Source organism: Puma concolor, chromosome A1 (assembly GCF_028749965.1).
Source record: "Puma concolor isolate L17-30 chromosome A1, mPumCon1.1.hap2, whole genome shotgun sequence".
Classification (NCBI taxonomy): Eukaryota; Metazoa; Chordata; class Mammalia; order Carnivora; family Felidae; genus Puma; species Puma concolor.
The window spans coordinates 150,579,055-150,597,946 of NC_141667.1; the positions used below are offsets into that span (position 1 = coordinate 150,579,055).

At 51.0% G+C, this 18,892-nt stretch overlaps 1 protein-coding gene across 2 annotated transcripts in view; it reads right to left on the reverse strand.

The window, feature by feature from the left end:
• TBC1D9B (TBC1 domain family member 9B) overlaps window positions 1–16,042 on the reverse strand; it is a 46,176-nt gene extending 30,134 nt beyond the window's left edge. For both annotated transcript variants that reach the window (XM_086706387.1, XM_086706377.1), the window contains exons 1-6: window positions 15,846–16,042; window positions 12,349–12,459; window positions 6,234–6,352; window positions 3,246–3,474; window positions 2,121–2,379; window positions 838–1,045 (exon numbers count right to left, since the gene is read on the reverse strand). In XM_086706387.1, coding sequence (XP_086562513.1) covers window positions 838–1,045; window positions 2,121–2,379; window positions 3,246–3,474; window positions 6,234–6,352; window positions 12,349–12,459; window positions 15,846–15,963 — 1,044 coding nt within the window. In that variant the 5' untranslated portion in view covers window positions 15,964–16,042. The remainder of the gene's footprint in view (window positions 1–837; window positions 1,046–2,120; window positions 2,380–3,245; window positions 3,475–6,233; window positions 6,353–12,348; window positions 12,460–15,845) is intronic.
• Window positions 16,043–18,892: the final 2,850 nt, after the last annotated feature.

An 18,892-nucleotide genomic window follows, 5' to 3' on the forward strand; every position in this document is an offset into this window, starting at 1 on the left:
GTTTGAGTGCGTTGTACAAATGCAGGGAGGTGTCACTGTTCTGGGTTTTTAATAAAATCAAGATACTGTGATTTGGGTTATAACTGAAGAACCTTACTGGGCTTCATAGAGTTGAACAGCCCGCCTGTTCTGCTGGGCCATGAGGAAGAGGAGGCCTGGGAACCTGCTGTGACTGTGGGGTCAGTGCTTTCCATCTGGGCAGGGGCCCTCTCCCTCACTTTCTACACCCTTCACAGCAGCACAGAACAAATGGCCTTGCCTTCAAGGTCCCTGTGGAAGCCTAAGAGACCTGAGAAAAAACACTTCCGACAGGTGAGAGCTGTCCCATCCCTGACAGGTGAAAGCTGACCCTTATCTGTGACAGGTGAGAGCTGCCCCCATCCCTGACAGGTGACAGTGGACTTCCAGCCCTGCTGGAGCCAGAGTCACAGCCAAGGCAAGTGTTGGGAGAGGAACAGTGAGATGGCCTCCAAGAGTGACATGGTGGGGTTGGTGAGGGTCCAGAGTCCTCCAAGCCCAGCCAAGACAGGACTTTGCTCAAGTCCAAGTGCAGGGCCAGGAAGGCAGGACTTGGGGACACTCACCTGCTGGACACCACTGGGATTTGACTGGAGAGGCACAGGACTTTCCTGAAGTTACCTCATGTCCCAGTGTGAGTGCTTCTGGCATGCCAAACCCCACCCTGCTCCCCAGCAGTCAAGGGGGTCCCTGAGGGAACCTGGCAGCTGGAGGGGCCTGGCCCCAGTGCAGGGGCTCAGGGAAGTTGCTGACTTGCTCTGTACCCTCCGCAGGCCTGCCACCAGATGTCGTGGAGCTGGCATGGCACTGGGGGCTCACCTCCCGGAGGGGTATGATGAGGTGGCATGCGTCCTCCTCTTTGCTGGCAAAGCAGATGTAGTTGCTGGAGATGAACATCTGGCCAGGGATGTGCAGTTTGTTGAACGGGGTCCACAGCGTACAGCCTGTGTGGCCATCCAGGCGCTCGTCCCTGGGCAGCCGGAACGTGGCCCGGTAGCACTCGTTCTTGGCTCGGGCATCCAGGTCTCTGGGAAACCAAGGTGGGGTGGAGGAAAGGAGATAAGAGTGAGGACACGATATGCCCGCAAGGGGATCTCAGAGCCTTGGTTTCCACACGGGATTGGGCTCTTTGGGGTCATGCCCCAGGGAACTTGGAATTCAATAAAACACACACAGCAGATGGCCATGTACCACGGGAGACATCTGCATGACCAGCAGAGGACATGTATGCAGCACACAGTGTGCCTTTGGGCTGCAAGGGCTCTGGAGGACACCCACAGCTTGACAGGGCTTCACACGTTGCTTGCTCAGTGCTGAGGATGGACAGGGCCCCAGTGCCCGGGGGTTCCCCACACCTGCCCTGCATGCCTCTGCCCCAAGGCTGCTACTTCTACCAGGGAACACCCAGCCCCACCCAAACACCCAGAGGAGGACTCCCCAAGATGTCCTATTGATGAATGCAAGGGTATGCTCACTTATCTGATGGCCATGTGAAGTGGCTGCCTGGCACCCTGGTCCTGGCCCCTTTGGTGGCTCTTTCCTTGGAAATATCTTTCTCCTGAGCCCCCCGGGGGAGAGGGGGCTGCCAGCAGCCTGAGCAAGGCCTGGCAGGCATACCCTGATGGACAGTGTCAAGTCCTGGCCCTGCTTGTTTCCTTTCTGGAAGGTTCCAGCAGCAACCCCATCACTCACATATGGAGAGTGACATCCTTGGATGGACATGCTGGTCCTGAAGGTGTACCTCACGGTCTGGGCCAAGGCCATGGTCTCTGGGGGCAACCCAGGAAACAGCCAGGCGGGGATGAGGTCTTGGTACACAGGTATGAATCCGGGAACCCCTGAGCTCCCGGCCAGTCATGCGGGTTCGCAGCTACAATTGAGGAACACAACGGTAGTGCTCCGGGGAGGAGGGCCAGCCATCATTACTGTCTACCAATCGCCAGCATACGAGCCCCTCCACCTCACAGGGCTTTGAGAAGTAACTCTTTGTGGTTAGTAGTAGCTATTTTTGGATGGCACCTCTGTGGACCTCATGGTGTCCTCCTGTCCCAAATACACCCCGAGAGGGGAGCGGGTCCCTCCCACCCCAGAGGGCCACTCACCGCTTCAGAGCCGAGATGTTCCTGTGTGGCCGGGAAGGCCGGGGCAGTGCCTTGTCCTCCAGGAAGCCCTCACTGTCCAGCAGCTGCCGCATGGCCAGGTTGGCCAGCTGCTCCATGAGCTTGAAGGTCTCACCGATGTTCAGGAACATGGAAAAGAAGAGCTCCTGGTCCCGGGTGTCCACACGGATGCTCTCGGGGAAGAGCAGTGTGGCATTCTTCTCCAGCCTTGTGACGTCTACCCATTGCACCACAAGGCTCACTGCATGCCCGCAGGACAGATACACCAGTGGGTCAGACGGGCCCGGAGGGCTGGACAGCACGTGCACCCACTGGGACAGCCGCTCCCCAGGGAATCACTGACTGTGTGTCCCCCATGCCTGAGCCTGGTTGTGCTGGGACATGTGATCCACATGGAGGGAGCGGCCCCAAGAATATCTGGGGTGACTATGTGTCCCACAAATGATTGAAGGGTAACACAGATGAACATGGGAAGTGAGCTGAGACCCTGGTCCAGAGAAGCCCACCTAGTGGGAGTGTGCTGACAGAGGGGACGTTGACCCCTGCCTGGTGAGGAGGTGGGAGGGGCGGGGTGGAGAGGGAAGAAGGGCAGGTGGAAGGGTGTGTCAGATGTGTGCCTGGTGGGACAAGGCCTTGCTGGGCTCAGGAGGGCTGGAGCCCTGGGAGCTCTTTCCTGGGGTGATGTAGCAGCAGAGGGCGCCAGCCTTGTGTCCGGAGGCAGGGAGGGTCCTGCAGCAACAAGGCACCCCATAACCCAGAGCCACTCAGGGATGGCAGGTGCCCTTGGATATTCCACTTAAAGGAGAGAAGGGAGCCCCCGTGCAGTCACTCTGTGAGGAACCACGTCGATGGATGGAGGTGGGATGGGGAGCCCCCAAGAGCCAGGTGCAGACCTAGCTCGAGTCTGGGCCTCCCTACCGAGAGCCGGTGAGGTGCACTGGGTTTCGGGGAGATCCTCTGGTGTGTGTGTGGGGACAGAGCATCTGGGAGCCGAGAGGAAGGAAGGCACTCAGGAACCCGAGCGGTCTGGAGAGGTGGTGAGTTTTCTGGGGTGGGGAGGCAGTGGGGAGAGAAGCTGAGGATGACGGGCCTGCCTGCCGCACTCACCTTCCTTCCCCAGCAGGAACGAGTAGAAGCACAGGTGGTTGACGGTCAGGTAGAGCCAGCCCTGCCGGGGCACGCGACCTTTCCAGTAGCTGCAGGAGTAGTAGTTGACCAACTTCTCCCCCTCTGGCATCCCGAACTGCTTCCGCATCTTCAGCTCGGCCTCCTTGAACTTTCCGGGGTCCTCGTCTCCCTGGGGCTGCAGGTTCTTGTTCTCTTCTGCGATGATGCCCTGGAGGAGGACAAGGGAACTGACTCCTGGCCTGCCCAGGGGTTTCTGTGGCCCCAGGGAACCCAGGCAGTGGGACCCAGGACTCTCATTCACTGGCCCCAGGGCCACAAGCATGGGAGGCCCAGTGGGCAAGGCTGGGGCACACGGTTGGACAGACAGACCCCAGGCAGATGCCCTCAACTCCCTGAGCTAATAATACTTCTAGCATGGCTGGCTTGAAGTAGTGACTTTAAAGATAAACATTTCTTCTTCTTTTTTTATTTTTTGAGAGAGAGAGAGAGAGCGTGCGCATGTGTGCACGTGCACGGGAACAGGGAGGGGGAGAATCCCAAGCAGGCTTGGTGCTGTCAGTACAGAGCCCGATATGGGGTGGGGGGGGGGGGGCTCAATCCCATGACCCTGGGATCATGACCTGAGCTGAAACCAAGAGTCAGACGCTCAACTGACTGAGCTACCCAGACACCCCTAAACTCCTGAATTGCTTGGCTTAAAGCTTTTTAGGGTATTTCTCTCTCCTTTTTAAAACTCTGCTTTTTTAGGGGCACCTGGATGGCTCAGTCGGTTGAGTGTCTGTCCAACTTTGGCTCAGGTCATGACCTCATGATTTGTGAGTTCAAGACTGCATTGGGCTCTGTGCTGACAGCTCAGAGCCTAGAGCCTGCTTTAGATTGTGTGTGTGTCTGTGTGTGTGTGTGTGTCTGTGTGTGTGTGTGCTGCTCCCCTACTCATGCTGTCTCTCTCTTAAAAATAAACATTACAAAAAATAAAAAAAAACAACTCTGCTTTTTTATAGATGGTTCTCATATTTCATTCTTTTCATTGCTTATTTGAGGTTTCTAGCTTTGGTCCTGGATCCCTTTTGCCACAGGTTTATGTCTTAGCTGGTTTTCAGGAAGTGTTGCCTTTCTGCATTGTTCCTTTGTTTCCTATGCAGTTAACTTCTGCCCTTTGTGATTTCCTTCAAATTTCCTGATTTCTTGAGTCAGAAATGCTAACTTACTGAACTGGATGCCTGGCTCATTAGTTTCCACCTTTTCTTTTTCTTCTCATAAGATTTAGGGCTTCAGATGTTCTGTGTACTGTTTTTGCTGCAGTCCACAAATTCGGATATGCAGTATTTTGACAATCATTCAGTTCTAAGTATTTTCTTTTTTAAAACATTTCTTAAGTAGGCTCCATACCCAGTGTGAAGTCCAGTGTGGGGGCCTGAACTCACCACTCTGAGATCAAGACCTGAGCTGAGATGAAGAATCTGATGCTTAATCGGCTGAGCCACCCAGGCACCCGAGTTCTAAATATTTTTTAATATGCATTTCTTCTTTAACCCATGAGTCATTGAGAAATTTTGTTCTGTTTTGTTGGTTAGTTTGTTTGGGTCTGGCATGGAGGAAACATTTAATAATGTTGCTGCTTCATCATCATCAATATTCTTATTTTTAAGCTTATTTATTTACTTTTGAGAGATACAGAGATAGCATGAGTTGGGAAGGGGCAGAGAGACAGGGAGGGAGAGAGAGAATCCCAAGCAGGCTCTGCACTGCCAGCACAGAGTTTAATACAGGGCTTAAACCCACAAAGCTGAGAGATCATGATGTGAGATGAAACCAAGAGCTGGATGCTTAGCCAACAAGAGCCACCCAGGTGCCTCCATTATTATTATTAAGTTAAGCTCCACTCACAATGTAGAGCTTGAACTCACATCCCCAAGGGATCAAGAGTCGGGTGCTCTACCGACTGAGCCAGTCATTATTGTTATTATTATTATTGCCCAGCTTGCTCATTAGGAGAATAGAGACTTGCCTCTGCCCTCCTTGCCTTTCTTCGTGCAGCTAGAAAGGCAATGCAGGTCTTACTCTGAACCCCAAAGCACACGGGGAAGAGCCGAGGAACTATTGGTGTCATCTGCCCAGGTCTGGAAAGTTCTGGCATAAAGAAGTCACAGGGCCTGCTCAAAGCAACTATGCACCGCGAAACTTTGACTCAGTAAGAACCCCCAAGAAATCTAACTGAAGGCAAAATAACTGAACAAAAAGAAGACACACATGAGCATGCGCTTAGGTAGATGTTCCTTACAGTGTTAACTGCCCCCCTGGAAAAGGAAACAACCCAACTATCATTGCATCAGTTTTTATGCATATTCCACTAAGTATAACATATATGACCTAACCAGTCCCCTGACATAAAGCGCTCAGTACGGTACTCCATAAATGCTACGCTAGCAAGAAGTACCGCTCTCATTTTGCAGAACAGATAGCAGCTGCTTCCCCTCCTACCATAGGCTGGAAGGTGCCGTTTCCAGTCTTTCTGCTGACAGTGCTGCAGAGTATGTGTTATTCTGCACGTATGACGACACCATATGGTAAATTCCAAGGAAGGGAATCACTGGGTCAGAGGGTGCACACATTTTTAAGTAGTGTTCGTTTTGTAAATGAGACATGCCTCCAACTATTCTATCACTTCCATCTTCTTCCTGTTACGGTGGCTAAGGCATTGGCCATGAGAGCTGCTCCTCTGTGGGGAATGGAAACTCCCAGCTAAGCTTGGTCAGACTCCTGCAGCTGGCCGGGAGAAGCAGGGACCCGTGTGGCAAGTTCAAATGCCCCTTTCAAGACTGAGAGAACAGGAGTGAACACTGCCTTCCATTTCTAGTAAACAGAGAGAAGACCTAACCACACTGTTTGGAGGTTAAATAAGATGATACAGGTGAACCTGCCAGCCCAGAGCAGGAGCAGGAGCCAGTGGTGGAAGTTGAACCTTACGTGTATCTTGCCCTTGACGAAGGTGGTGATATCTTCCTCATTGTCAAAGATGGACAGCGTCTGGAGTAAGTTATTTTCCAGCCATTCCCAGTGCTTTGTGATCTCTTTGCGGGAAGAACCTAAGGAAGGTTTGGTGGAGTAAAAAAGAGGAAAATCATTAAAATCACCAGGCCTTAACCATAAATTCAGAGACTAAAACAGATGACCTAATTTGCTATATCCAAAAGACTCCAATCTTCAGGCTGCTAACTCTTTTCCTACTTAAACTTTACGTACAAGGGTGCCTGGGTGGCTCAGTCAGTTAAGTGCCCGACTTTGGCTTAAGTCATGATCTCGTGGGTCGTGAGTTCGAGCCCCACATTAGGCTCTGGGCTGACAGCTCAGAGACTGAAGCCTGCTTTGGATTCTGTGTCTCCCTCTCTCTCTGCCCTTCCCCTGTCCTCACTCTGTCTCTCTCTCAAAATTAAATAAACATTAAAAAAACCCCACAACTTTACATACATAACAGCAGTCATGAACACGAAAAATGGTTCAGGCAGAATTGTAGAGAGTCATGTGGAACATAAAGCCTCCATTTCCCCTAACACCAAGTAAGAGTCACCACTAGCTTCCTACATGCCCTTCCAGAAATAGTCTATAGATCTGCAGGTTTGCTTAGTTGTAAAGATTTCCCTTCCAGATAAAAGGACTTGATGTGGTCTTTGATATATAGGTGATTGACCAGACAGTCAGACTTGCAAGTGCCAGCAGTTTCAGGAGCATTCAGGTGTCCACAGATGGCGGCTGGATGGAGCTTCCTGTAGGACTCCAGGCCCCTGGCCAGCTGGTCTTCTGTGGGGCAAGCCAGAGGCTCTCGCCTGCTCTCTCTGAAGCCAGAGGCACCCACCCAGGCCTTTGCCTGCAAGGTCCTCCTCACCACCACTGTTCACACCCAAGCCCTTCTCCTGCCCCCTCCTGACCCCTGCAGCTTCTGGCTAGTCCCCAGTTTCAGCCTGCCTAGGAGGTAGTCCCTTCTCTCCTCAGGGAAGGGTTCTGGAGGGCACAGCAGCTCCAGTGGTAATGGAAAAACTTAGGGCAGTTTTAATGCCGCTCCTGAAGGGTGGGGCAGCTGTTTTCTCTGCCCCCTCTCCCCAACTGAAGGAACTGGGAGGGGAAGCAAAGGGATGACAGGAGTCTCTGCCTGGCTTCCCCTACCTCTTTGGGATTTTGCCTGTGCCTGGCAGGGAATTTCACTCAAGAACTGTTTTCTTTCTCTTTTCTTTTTTTAAGATTTTAAATTTGATTTATTTGGAGAAAGAGAGAGGGGCACGTGTGCAAGCAGGGAAGGGTCAGAGAGGGAGGGAGAGAGAGAATCCCAAGCAGGCTCTGCACTGTTGGTACAGAGCCTGACACGGGGCTCAAACTCATGAAACTGTGAGATCATGACCTGAGCTGAAACCAAGGGTTGGATGCTTAACTGACTGAGCCACCCAGGCGCCCCTCAGGAACCGTTTTCTGAATGAATGAACACCAGAAGAGTGAAAGCCCTGCATCCTTCTCAGCTGATCAGTTTATGGACTGTGAGTGCCCGTGGTAAGGCCCACAGATTAGGCATGGAGGGAGCCTGAGTAAAGACCCAAGTCCAATTTTTGCTGGGTGCCTGATTCTCTGCCATCCCATCCTTCCCTACCTATCAACAACCTTCCACCAGCTGAAGACTCAATCCTGACCCTGCCCTGGCCAGGCCAAGTTGGTCCCTACCATCAACTCTGTCCCAGGCATCTCGCTCACTGATTGCTCTGGGACATGTCACAACCCAGCTGGCCTTGGTTAAGGTTGATTGTTCCTTTACATTTACCCAAGGAGTTCACTACTCTAGCAATCAATACTGAGTTAAGACCCTTCCCCTCTCCCGTGGGCCAGTGTGAAGATGCCCACGTGAAGGCAATTAAACCCAGATTCATACAACTGTCAGTGAGTCACAACAGACAATCAAAATTACAGGCATAATTCCACCCACAATTTCCTTCTTCTCCCCCCGTTTTTCCTTTGGACTTCTTTTATGGCCTCCTTTCCCTGGTGCACAGAGGCCAAGGTCTTGTTGGTAGGAGAAGGGATTTCTCTTTCTCTCTCTCTCTCTTTTTGCCAAGAACCTGCATTTGAATTTTGAAGTTAAATTTGCAAGTGATACAGCTCTAGAGTCATTGTCTTTCATGCACACATTCCTGGCAACCTCAAACAGAAGAAATCTTGTCCACACTGTCCACTGTGTGGATCTGTCTGCACTTTGAGTATAAATATTTACCTATATGCATTCAAAAGATTTATCAGTTAGAAGTAACTCAATCTTCCCTTATCACTAAGTAAACACAAACTATGCCATCTTTATGTTAGGTTCAGAGAATAAAAAAGATAGCTAATCATTATTAAGTGCTACTTCTGTTTTCAGAACTTCTCATGGAATATCTTATTTTCTTCTTAGAGAACCTTGGAGACAGTACCATTATTTTTGTTTTATAGGATGGAGGTGAGGCACAGAGAGGTTAAGTGAGTTGTCCAGTGTCACACAGCTGAGATGTGACCAAACCATGGTCCTAGCCCAGGCTGACTGGTTGCTCAGACTCTACCCTTGCCCTTAGGGAGCTGCCAGTCTAGGGTAAGAGCCAGTGAGCCCTTAGTGTGAAAGTGCTGATAAAAGTACCCCAAACATGGTGAGTCTGGAGTAGCAAGAAGGAAAAAGTGGATACCTGGGTCTGGGGAATCTGGTTTTCCATAGGAGCTGACACTGGGCGGGTTCTCAACAGAGTGCAAGGTTAGGTGGATGTGGGGGGGACACTACACATTGGCCAGGACAGGTGTGTCTGGTCTGGCTGAAGGCCAGTTGTGAGATGAGGGAAGGACAGAAATGGAGGCAGGCTGGCCCCAAAAGTCCTTTAATGGAAAGCTAAGGAGTCAGGATTCACTGGGCAGGTGTCAGCATGACCGTGTCTGGTTTTGCAGAGCTGAAGAGGAAGGAGGGAGGCACAGCAGAGGTCAGAGCAGGCTTGGGGGGTGTGGTAGAAGCAGGAGTAGGTCAGTGTGTGGCCTGAGGCTAAAGACTAAGGCTCCCCAGCACCAGGCCCTGCTAGTTCCCACACTGCCACAAGCATGGCCTTCCTCTCACTGCCATGGATTGTCTCTTCCTCATCTGCTGAGAAGGAACATTGCTGAGACAAGGGAAAATCTCAAGGGCCCATTTTATTAAAAAAATTAAAAAAAAATTTTTTTTCTTAACATTTATTTATTTTTGAGACAGAGAGAGACAGAGCATGAACAGGGGAGGATCAGAGAGAGAGAGGGAGACACAGAATGTGAAACAGGCTTCAGGCTTTGAGCTGTCAGCACAGAGCTCAACGCGGGGCTGGAACTCATGGACCGTGAGATCATGACCTGAGCCGAAGTTGGACGCTCAAACGACTGAGCCACCCAGGTGCCCCTAAAAAATTCTTTTAAAGTATTTATTTATTTATTTATTTATTTTTTTTTTTTAAAAATTTTTTTTTTCAACGTTTATTTATTTTTGGGACAGAGAGAGACAGAGCATGAACGGGCGAGGGGCAGAGAGAGAGGGAGACACAGAATCAGAAACAGGCTCCAGGCTCTGAGCCATCAGCCCAGAGCCCGACGCGGGGCTCGAACTCACGGAGCGAGAGATCGTGACCTGGCTGAAGTCGGACGCTTAACCGACTGCGCCACCCAGGCGCCCCTAAAGTATTTATTTATTTTTGAGAAAGAGAGAGAGAGAGCATGAGCAGGAGAGGGGCAGAGAGACAGGGAGATACAGAATCAGAAGCAGGCCCAGGCTCTGAGCTGTCAGCACAGAGACTGACGTGGGGCTCCGACTCATAAACTGAGAGATCATGACCTGAGCCGAAGTTGGACGCTTAACTGACTGGGCCAACCAGGGGCCCAAAGGACCCATTTCATTTCTTTATTTTAAAGTTTTATTTATTTAAAGTTTTATTTATTTGAAAGAGAGAGAGAGAGTGTGGGGGGGGGGGCGGAGGGGAGGGGCAGACAGAGGGAGAGAGAATCCCAGTCAGGCTCTGTATCCTCAAAACAGAGACCGATTCAGGGCTCAAACCCACCAACCGTGAGATCATGACCTGAGCTGAAATCAAGAGTCAGATGCTTAACCCAGAGGCCTCCACAAAGGCCCATTTTAGAGTAACGTGTCTCCTTGCAGCTCAGGCACAGGACAACCTCCCTGGGTCCCACCCCATAGGAAGCCCCTCTCTCAGGCAGACTCTGGAACCAGGAGAGCAGGGGTCCCAATTTGCCCCCACCTGGCCTTGGGCAATCCCAGACTTTGAAGCCTTTGTTGATTCCTACACAGGGGAAAGGGCACCTCTGTTCAGGTGCCAGGGAGGAAGATGACTTTGGAAGAAGGGGTCTCAGCTGTGAACGCTCTTATCCTTTCTCAGGCCTCCTAACCCTCGCTGTGCCACAGTTTCCTCATCTTCAAAATAAAGGAAAAAAAAAACTCACAAAAAACAGTTTCACCTTCTCGAGTTTTCGGGAGGTTCACATAAGTGCCTGGCCTGCTGCATGTGCTGTCTGAGTGCTGGCTGTGACCGTTAATGTATCCCAGTGACCTCAGCTGGGTTGGTACCCACTGAAAGAGGACCTCCTCCCAGACTCTCGGGAGGGCTGAGCGTGTCTCCTCCCAGGTGGATGACTACTGCCCGTCCCATTATTCACGGCAGCTACTTCTGTAAAGTCTCATGAACAATACTGACCCCAGGGGAGCTACAGGGAAGGCTAAGCTCCTGTAAACCTGTGGTCACAACATTTTCATCAACCAATCAATACATGACTTTGTTTTATGTGGCTCTCTGATTAAAGGCACCCTACTTAATATATATTAATTCCCTAACGTGGAACTCATGGCTAGCAGCTCTGTCTGTAACACATGCCTGAATGAAGCTTCTCTAACACACCTACTTTCTCTATGAGGCACGTCACACTTTTTGTGCTTAGGAACCCAGCCAGCACCTTGGCATTACATTTGGGTCCACTTTATTTATTTGTATTTTATTTATTCAAACAATTTTTTATGTTTATTAATTTTTGAGAGAGAGACAGAGAGAGAGAGACAGAGCACGAGCAGGGAGAGAAAAGGAGACACAAACTCTGAAGCAGGCTCCAGGCTCCGAGCTGTCAGCACAGAGCCCAATGCGGGGCTCGAACCCACAAACTGAGATTATGACTTGAGCTGAAGTTGGACACTTCACTGACTGAGCCACCCAGGCACCCCAATTTATTTACTTTTAAAGTTTATTTATTTTGAGCGAGAGAGCACACCCATGCAGGGGAGGGGCAGTGAGAGAGGGAGAAAGAGAGAATCCCAAGCAGGGCTTGATCCCAGGAACTGTGAGATCATGATCGGAGCAGGAAGCAAGAATTGATGCTCAACCAAAGAGCCACCCAGGTGTCCCAGGCGGCCATTTGAAACAAAGTCACCAACAAACAACACAAAAAAGCCCAAAGTATGGTGCTTAGACTACAGAAAGGATATTCGTTTACAGTTTGACAGCTGACACAAGAAGATAGAAAGATGGGGGTGCCCGGGTGACTCAGTCGGTTGGGTGTCCGACTTCAGCTCAGGTCATGATCTCGCAGTTGATGAGTTCGAGCCCCGAGTCGGGCTCTGTGCTGACAGCTCAGAGCCTGGAGCCTGCTTCAGATTCTGTGTCTCCCCCTCTCTGCCCCTTCCCCACTCATGCTCTGTCTTTCTCTCTCAAAAATGAATACACGTTAAAAAAAATTTAAAAAAAAGAAAGATGGCTTGTTCTTGTTCCCCCTCAGCAGGCAACCTGTGTGTTGGGTAACTTCAATTTTTCACTGCTCCGCACATGCACGTTCCCACCAATGTCCACAATCTCAAAGCACTACAGGGCACCTGTGAACCTCTGAGCTGCCTTCCTAAGCTGGACGCAGGCCTGGGCTGTGTGGTCTGAACGAAGGGTAGCACCAGGTTCTCTGGAGGCAATATCCAGTCCAGGAATGCAGGCTGGGTCCCCTCCCTGCTGGGGGGCCCACCTTGCTTATCTAGGGCAGGCCCTGTCCAGCATCCCTTGTGATTCAAGGCACCTACCACATGCCACTGTCCAGTAGACCTGGGAGTCCTGGGTCTGGTGCAGGATTCGATAAGGGGCCACGCGGGCACTGGAGTCCAACACCACGTCCAGGGTGCCCACAAGAAGACCTGGGAGCAGGGCAGAGAGTGAGGGTGAGGGAGAGCCACACCGGCAGCCGAGCCCGGAGGCAGCCAGAACAGTAGCACTGCCCTCAATGCCATGAGGCGATGACAGGTCTGGCATCACCCTCGTCCACCAAATAACTTCTTTTTCCTCAAAGGCCTTCAGCTGTATCTGATCCCTATCAAAAACTCCCCTCCCACTTCTTCCTGGAAGCTTCTGCTTATTCTCCTGACTCACAAATGCTTGCAGGCAGGGGCAGACTCAGGATTTAAGGGGCCCTTTTTATAAGCTTAAACAATTCTGGGGGGCCCTCTTTAGGAAAAATACAAAATTAGGTTTGAAAACAAGCATTTCTTTAGAACGAGAAAGGACAAGTCTCAAATTAAAAACAAAAACAATACCATGGATATCACAAAATCCAGACAAAAAGTACAATGTGTTTTATTAACTGCCAGACACATCTCATTAAGATACATTTTTGTTTTTGCCCTGACATTTTTGGCCATGTACTCTGATGGCTTTTTCAAATATAAGACAATGACTTTGTAATATCACTTTCCATTATCAACAACAGGAAGATAATGTAGTCTTTCCTCCGCCAAGTAATCACACATTTTTATTCTGGAAAGTTTAAGGAGGTTCCTTGTGGCTTCAGAAGTCATGACTGAAGAAGACATGGCAATTTTTAGAACTGTCCAATTTGGGAAAACACTGATCTAGTTGTTTCCATCTCTGAACTGAAGCATTTAAGGACATTTCAAATTTCCCTTTTCATCACATATATCCTTTATCAATGTTGCTGTTTCCCTGACAAATTAGAAGAAATGCCTTTGACCCGTGTTTGATTCACTTCTCTTTGTTAAATTGAATTATTAAGCTATCTGAAAATCTGTTCACTGTTCCTATTTGGAATTTATTTTTTCATTTTCATGAAGTGCTGTTTTTGGTATGATCTGGAAATATTCTGTTACCATTTTCCTGTTGATGTCAGAATGATTTTATTAACTCGACTTTAACACTTTTGGGTCATATTCCATTTTTAACTATTTTTTTTCCCTCCTAAATCTTAACAAAATTACTGATTACAAAAGAAGATACTCATCACCCACATCCAATTTAGGAGTCTGGAATCTCTCGCTTGTTTTATTGAAATGTTCTAAACCACCTCTCTAAATTGCAGTTAAATTGGCATATTAAAACTTCATCAGGATTTGGAATAAACTTTTTTTTTCCCCATGGTTTCTGCTGGGGTTTCTCTTTGGGTCTTGGAGATTTTATTTTAATCCTTATACTGTTGGCATATCCTTGTTTCAAGACCTGAAAGCTTTTTCATGGGCAGAACATCTCGTCACACTCAGACTCTTCAATGAGGAATCCAGGCTAGCATGTTTTTTTTGTTTTTTTTTTTTTTTTAATGTTTATTTATTTTTGAGAGGGAGAGAGTGAGCAGGGGAGGGGCAGAGAGAGAGAGAGGGACAGAGGATCTGAAGCGGGCTCTGCACTGACAGCAGAGAGCCAGACGTGGGGCTTGAACCCACAAACCATGAGATCATGACCCTAGTCGGATGCTTACCTGACTGAGCCACCCAGGCGCCCCAGGGCTGGCATCTGTTTTTAAAGGCCAACCTGAACAAAACCACATCACTAACTGTTCCTCCCTTGGAGATACAGGGTTCAGGAAGCCAGGATGTCTATGATGGCACAAGGAAGGCCATGGCAGAGGCCACGGCAGGACTCATCACACCTAGCTGGAAAGGGAGCTGAAGGAGTGGTTCCTGGTTGGGGAGTGGACACACTCTGGGGGGGGGGGGGCACAGAGACAGGAGTGAAGTGGAAAGCACCTTCTGTGCCCAGGAAGGTGGAGCACAGAGGGTCCCACCCACCCTCTGAGATGATCTTTAGATGCACAGAGCACAGAACGAGTGCTGGAAGCACACTGGTGCTACACAAGGTACTGAGCACCATGTCTGGCTTTCCTAAATGGGCTTTTGAGGTTGACCACTGTTCAGACTCTCCAGAGGAGCTGCTAACATCCACTGAACATCCTAGTCTAGGACACAGGTCCAGCACTGGCTCCTGTGATTCTTGAGGCTGCTGGGAGGCAGCTTAGGCACTGAAGGGAACACAGTTTTCTTAGGAAGGCGCAGTCCGGGGAGCCTGGGGTGGCTCAGTTAGTTAAGGGTCTGACTTCGGCTCAGGTCATGATGTCACAGTTCGTGAGTTTGAGCCCCGCATCAGGCTCTGTCATAATGGAGCCTGCTTCCAATCCTCTGTTTACCTCTCTCTCTGCCCTTTCCATGCTCGAGCATGTGTGTGGGCACTCTCTCTCTCAAAATAAGTAAACATTAAGAAAAAAAAAAAAAAAAGAACGGTACAGTCTCTTCCACATTAGGAGGTATGGCCAGGAAAAGTGGCAGAGAAGGTCTGTGGGAAACTCCTAGCTGCATCTCGCACAACTATTTGCTGCTAATGTTTAAATCACAATGTTTCACAGAAATTTCTGTTGATAACCGTAAGATCTGGCAACACTGGGCCTGCAGTCTGGTATGGCAACAAAGGGCCACCTGGAAGCATAGACACTGAGCCTGCCCCAGCTCTGCACTGGTAGTGCCCACACAGGCTTGGAGCATGAGGGACCTCGGACAACCTGCAGAGAGAGGGAAGGCCCAGGGCACTTTCTCTGGATCCCACGTGCCACACAACTCCTGGAGGTGCCTGCCCACCATTAGCGGTGCTGCCCAGATGGACAAAGGGGCACCTTGGCTGGCTCGCCAGAACAGCCTACACTGGTAATTAGGCAAAGCCTCCGTCTGCGGCTCCAGGGCACCACCAAGCAAGAAAGGTGGACAAAAAGCTGGAGGGATGGGGGCTGAGGCCAGCAGCAGCTCGGGGGGGCCTCTGATCTCGCTAAAAGGGCAAATCTGGGCGGAAGACGCAAAAGAAAACGTGTGCTTGTGTCACTTGGCGCCTCTGACGTCCTGGGGGAAACTGAGGCAGACGCAGAGGACCAGGAGATGTCGCTGACTTTCAGCTGTGAAATCTCACTCCAGGAGGCTGCACACGCTTGGGCTAAGCCTCGGGAAGCTCACGGGCACCGCGATCGGCCAGAGGCCGCTGCCAGCCTTCGCCTGACCTCCCGGGGTTGGCTGAAGTCGCCGACCAGCCTCCCAACGCCAGCCCCTTTGCCTTTCCCCCGTCCTAGGCCCGTCCTCACCGCGCGCCCCCCGCCGCCGGGCCCCGTCCACACCTCCCGCCCCGGACACCCTCTTCGCCTCCCCGACCCCCCGCCCTCCCCTCGCGCCCCCGCCCCGGCCCGGCCCCCGCCGCCGGCGCGCCCTCCCCGCCCGGCCCGCGGCCGCGTCCATAGGCCCGGCCGCCGCGCGCCTCTCACCCGTGAGGCCGCCGCCCTTGCCGTGGCCGCGGCGCCGCTGCAGCACGAAGAAGGGGTTGGCCCGCTCCGTCACCCAAAGCGCGTTGGCCACCAGCACCTCCTCCGGGCCCAACCACATCGTGGGACAGCTCGCACCGGGCCGAGGCCGGCCAGGCGGAAGCGCCGCCGCCGTCTCCGCCGCGCCGGAGCCGAGCAGGCGGGGCGGGGCGGGGCGGGCGGGCTGACCGGGCGGCGCCCCCTGGCGGGCGCGCGGACCAACAAACGCCGGCTCGGGGCCCGCGGGGCGCGCGCGTCTCCCCGGGCCCCGCCCCGCCCCACTGCCCCCGGCCTCCCGCCGCAGGCCGGCCTGACCCGGCCGGGTCCGCCTCCCTCTCGCCCAAGTCCCGGCACTGTAGTCTCATCTAAGGAGCGACGGCCCAGCCCCGGGGCCATGGACTTCTGGCCAGAATGGCCGAGTGCACAGGCCAAAGGAACTGGTCGCGCAGAGAGCCGGGGCCCTGGCGTTCTGTGAAAACCTGTCCAGGGTTTGTGGGGGAAATGTAAAGAAATAGCATTTGCAAATACACGTCCGGCTAATTGTGCTGTGCACCCCAAGGCATATTAACTTTGCAAAGGGCTTCTGGAAGGGGTTAGACGATTGCCACCATTTTCAGAATTCGGACGCTGGGACCTAAGACTAGGAAAACCTCCAGGAGCTGAGGACGGGTTGTCAGGGAGCCTCGAAGCTGGCAGGGTACATAGAATACGTGCAGTCCCCACACATGAGAGAGAGGGACCCTGGGGCTTGGTGGTCCAAGGGTCAGGACGGGGCTGGCCCTGGGACATTAGGGGTTTCTGCATAAGCATGGGTAGAGGATGTGGACCCCCTGCTTTCCCAGTGCTGGCCTGTAAGGGTCCACCCCCTCACAAACACTGACCCTTTTGAGTGAAAGAGGGAGCTGTTAATTATGTCTGGGGCAATCCAGAAGGTCCAGGTCCAGTTTGGTTGCAGGATCATGCTGCTGGCCTGAGCCCACCCAGGAACCGGCAGGCGGGCAAACCCATCGGGGCACTTTGGGATAATCTCGGGAGGCTTTAGCTGGTTGCCAATTGGGTTTCTGTCACCAGCATTCAGAAATCTAATATGATAGAAGGAAGTAAAATAGGCAGTTTTATGGTTGACAGCCAGAGTGATCAAAAGTCTTCTGAAGTATTGCTTGAGACCTTATCAAGGTGCAGAGGCCATTTTTCTTTAAGACCTTGTAAGCTTGAACTGATAATGTGCTCTCTGGGGAGTAATCTACCCTCAGGAATTTGGAGTACTTGTTAACACCTTAGGAGGAGGTAAAGGGTTATTTTGTTCCTTCATGCCAGTGGTTCTCAAGCTTGAGCATACATCAGAATCACCTGCAAGGCTTGTTAAAACACAGATTGGTGGGCCCCACCTCAGAGTGTTTGCATTTCTTTCTTTTTTTAAAAAAATGTTTATTTTTGAGAGACAGAGACAGAGTATGAGCAGGTGAGGAGCAGAGAGAGAGGGAGACGAAGAATCTGAAGCAGGCTCCAGGCTCTGAGCTGTCAGCACAGATCCCGATGCAGGGTCTCATGAACCGTAAGATCATGACCTGAGCCGAAGTCCGACCCTTAATTGAGCCACCCAGGTGCCCCAAAAGTCACCCTTTTAAAGTGCACAGTTTGGTGTTAGTACATTCACAAACTTGTGCAATCATTACCACTAACTCTATCACTCCAGAAAGAAACTTCTTACGTATTAGAAACTTCTTACGTATCACTCTCCATTCCCCAACCCCCTCCACCCCTGGCGACCACTAATCTATTTCTGTCCCTCTGGGTTTGCCCATTGTGGATATTTCATATAAATGAACTCATACACTATGTGGCCTTTGTGTCTTGCTTCTTTCACTTACTGTCATGTGTTCAAGGTTCACGTTGTAGCATGTATCAGTACTTCATTCCTTTTTATGGGTAATATCCCATTGTTTTAATATGCCCCATTTTCCTTATCCACTCCTCAGTTGGATATTTGGGTTGTTTCCCCTTTTAGGCTGTTATGAATAATGCTGCTGTGAACATCTGTGTACGAGCTTTTGGGTGAACATGTTTTCAGTTCTCTTGGACATGTTTCTAGAAGTGGAATTGTTGGGTCCTATGGTAAACCTATGTTGAACCTTTTGAGGAACCACCACACTGTTCTCCAAAACAGCCGTACCACCTCACATTCCCACCAGTGATGTGTGGAGGTTGCAATTTCTCCATATCTGGTCAACATTTGTTATTGTCTTTTTTTTTTTATTAAACAAATTTTTTTAATGTTTATTTCTGGAAGAGAGACAGTGTGTGAGCGGGTGAGGGGCAGAGAGAGAGGGAGACACAGAATCCGAAGCAGGCTCCAGGCTCCGAGCTGCCAGCACAGAGCCTGATGCAGGGCTCGAACTCACAGAGTGTGAGATCATGACCTAAGCTGAAGTTGGATGCTTAGCCGACTGAGCCACCCAGGCACCCGTTACTGTCTGTCTTGTTTATGAGAGCCACCCTAGTGGGTATGAAGTAGTATATCATGTGGTTTGGATCTGTGTTTCCCCAACGACTTACAATGTTGAGCATTTTTTCATGTGCTTGATGGTCATTTGAGCATCTTTGTTGGAGAAATGTCTATTTATATCCTTTGCCCATTTTAATTAATTTTTTTTAAAGCTTATCCACTTATTCTAGACAGAGAGAGAGAGAGAGAGAGAGAGAGAGAGCACGCTCAGGGGAGGGGCAGAGAGAGATGGAGAGAGAGAATCCTTAGCAGGCTCTGTGCTGTTGGCCTGGAGCCTGATGTGGGGCTCCGTCTCACCGTGAGCTCATGACCTGAGCCGAAATCAAGAGTCAGATGTTTAACCGACTGAGCTGCCCAGGCACCCAGGCTTCTGCCCCAACATCCACTTCTTCCCGTGCAGCATTGTGATTTTGCTGAGGAAACCACACCTTAGAACTCTTAGCTCCTGCCTTTCAGGTGAGGCCACGTGCACTCCGGGGCTGCAGAAGTGGAGCCCATGATGGCC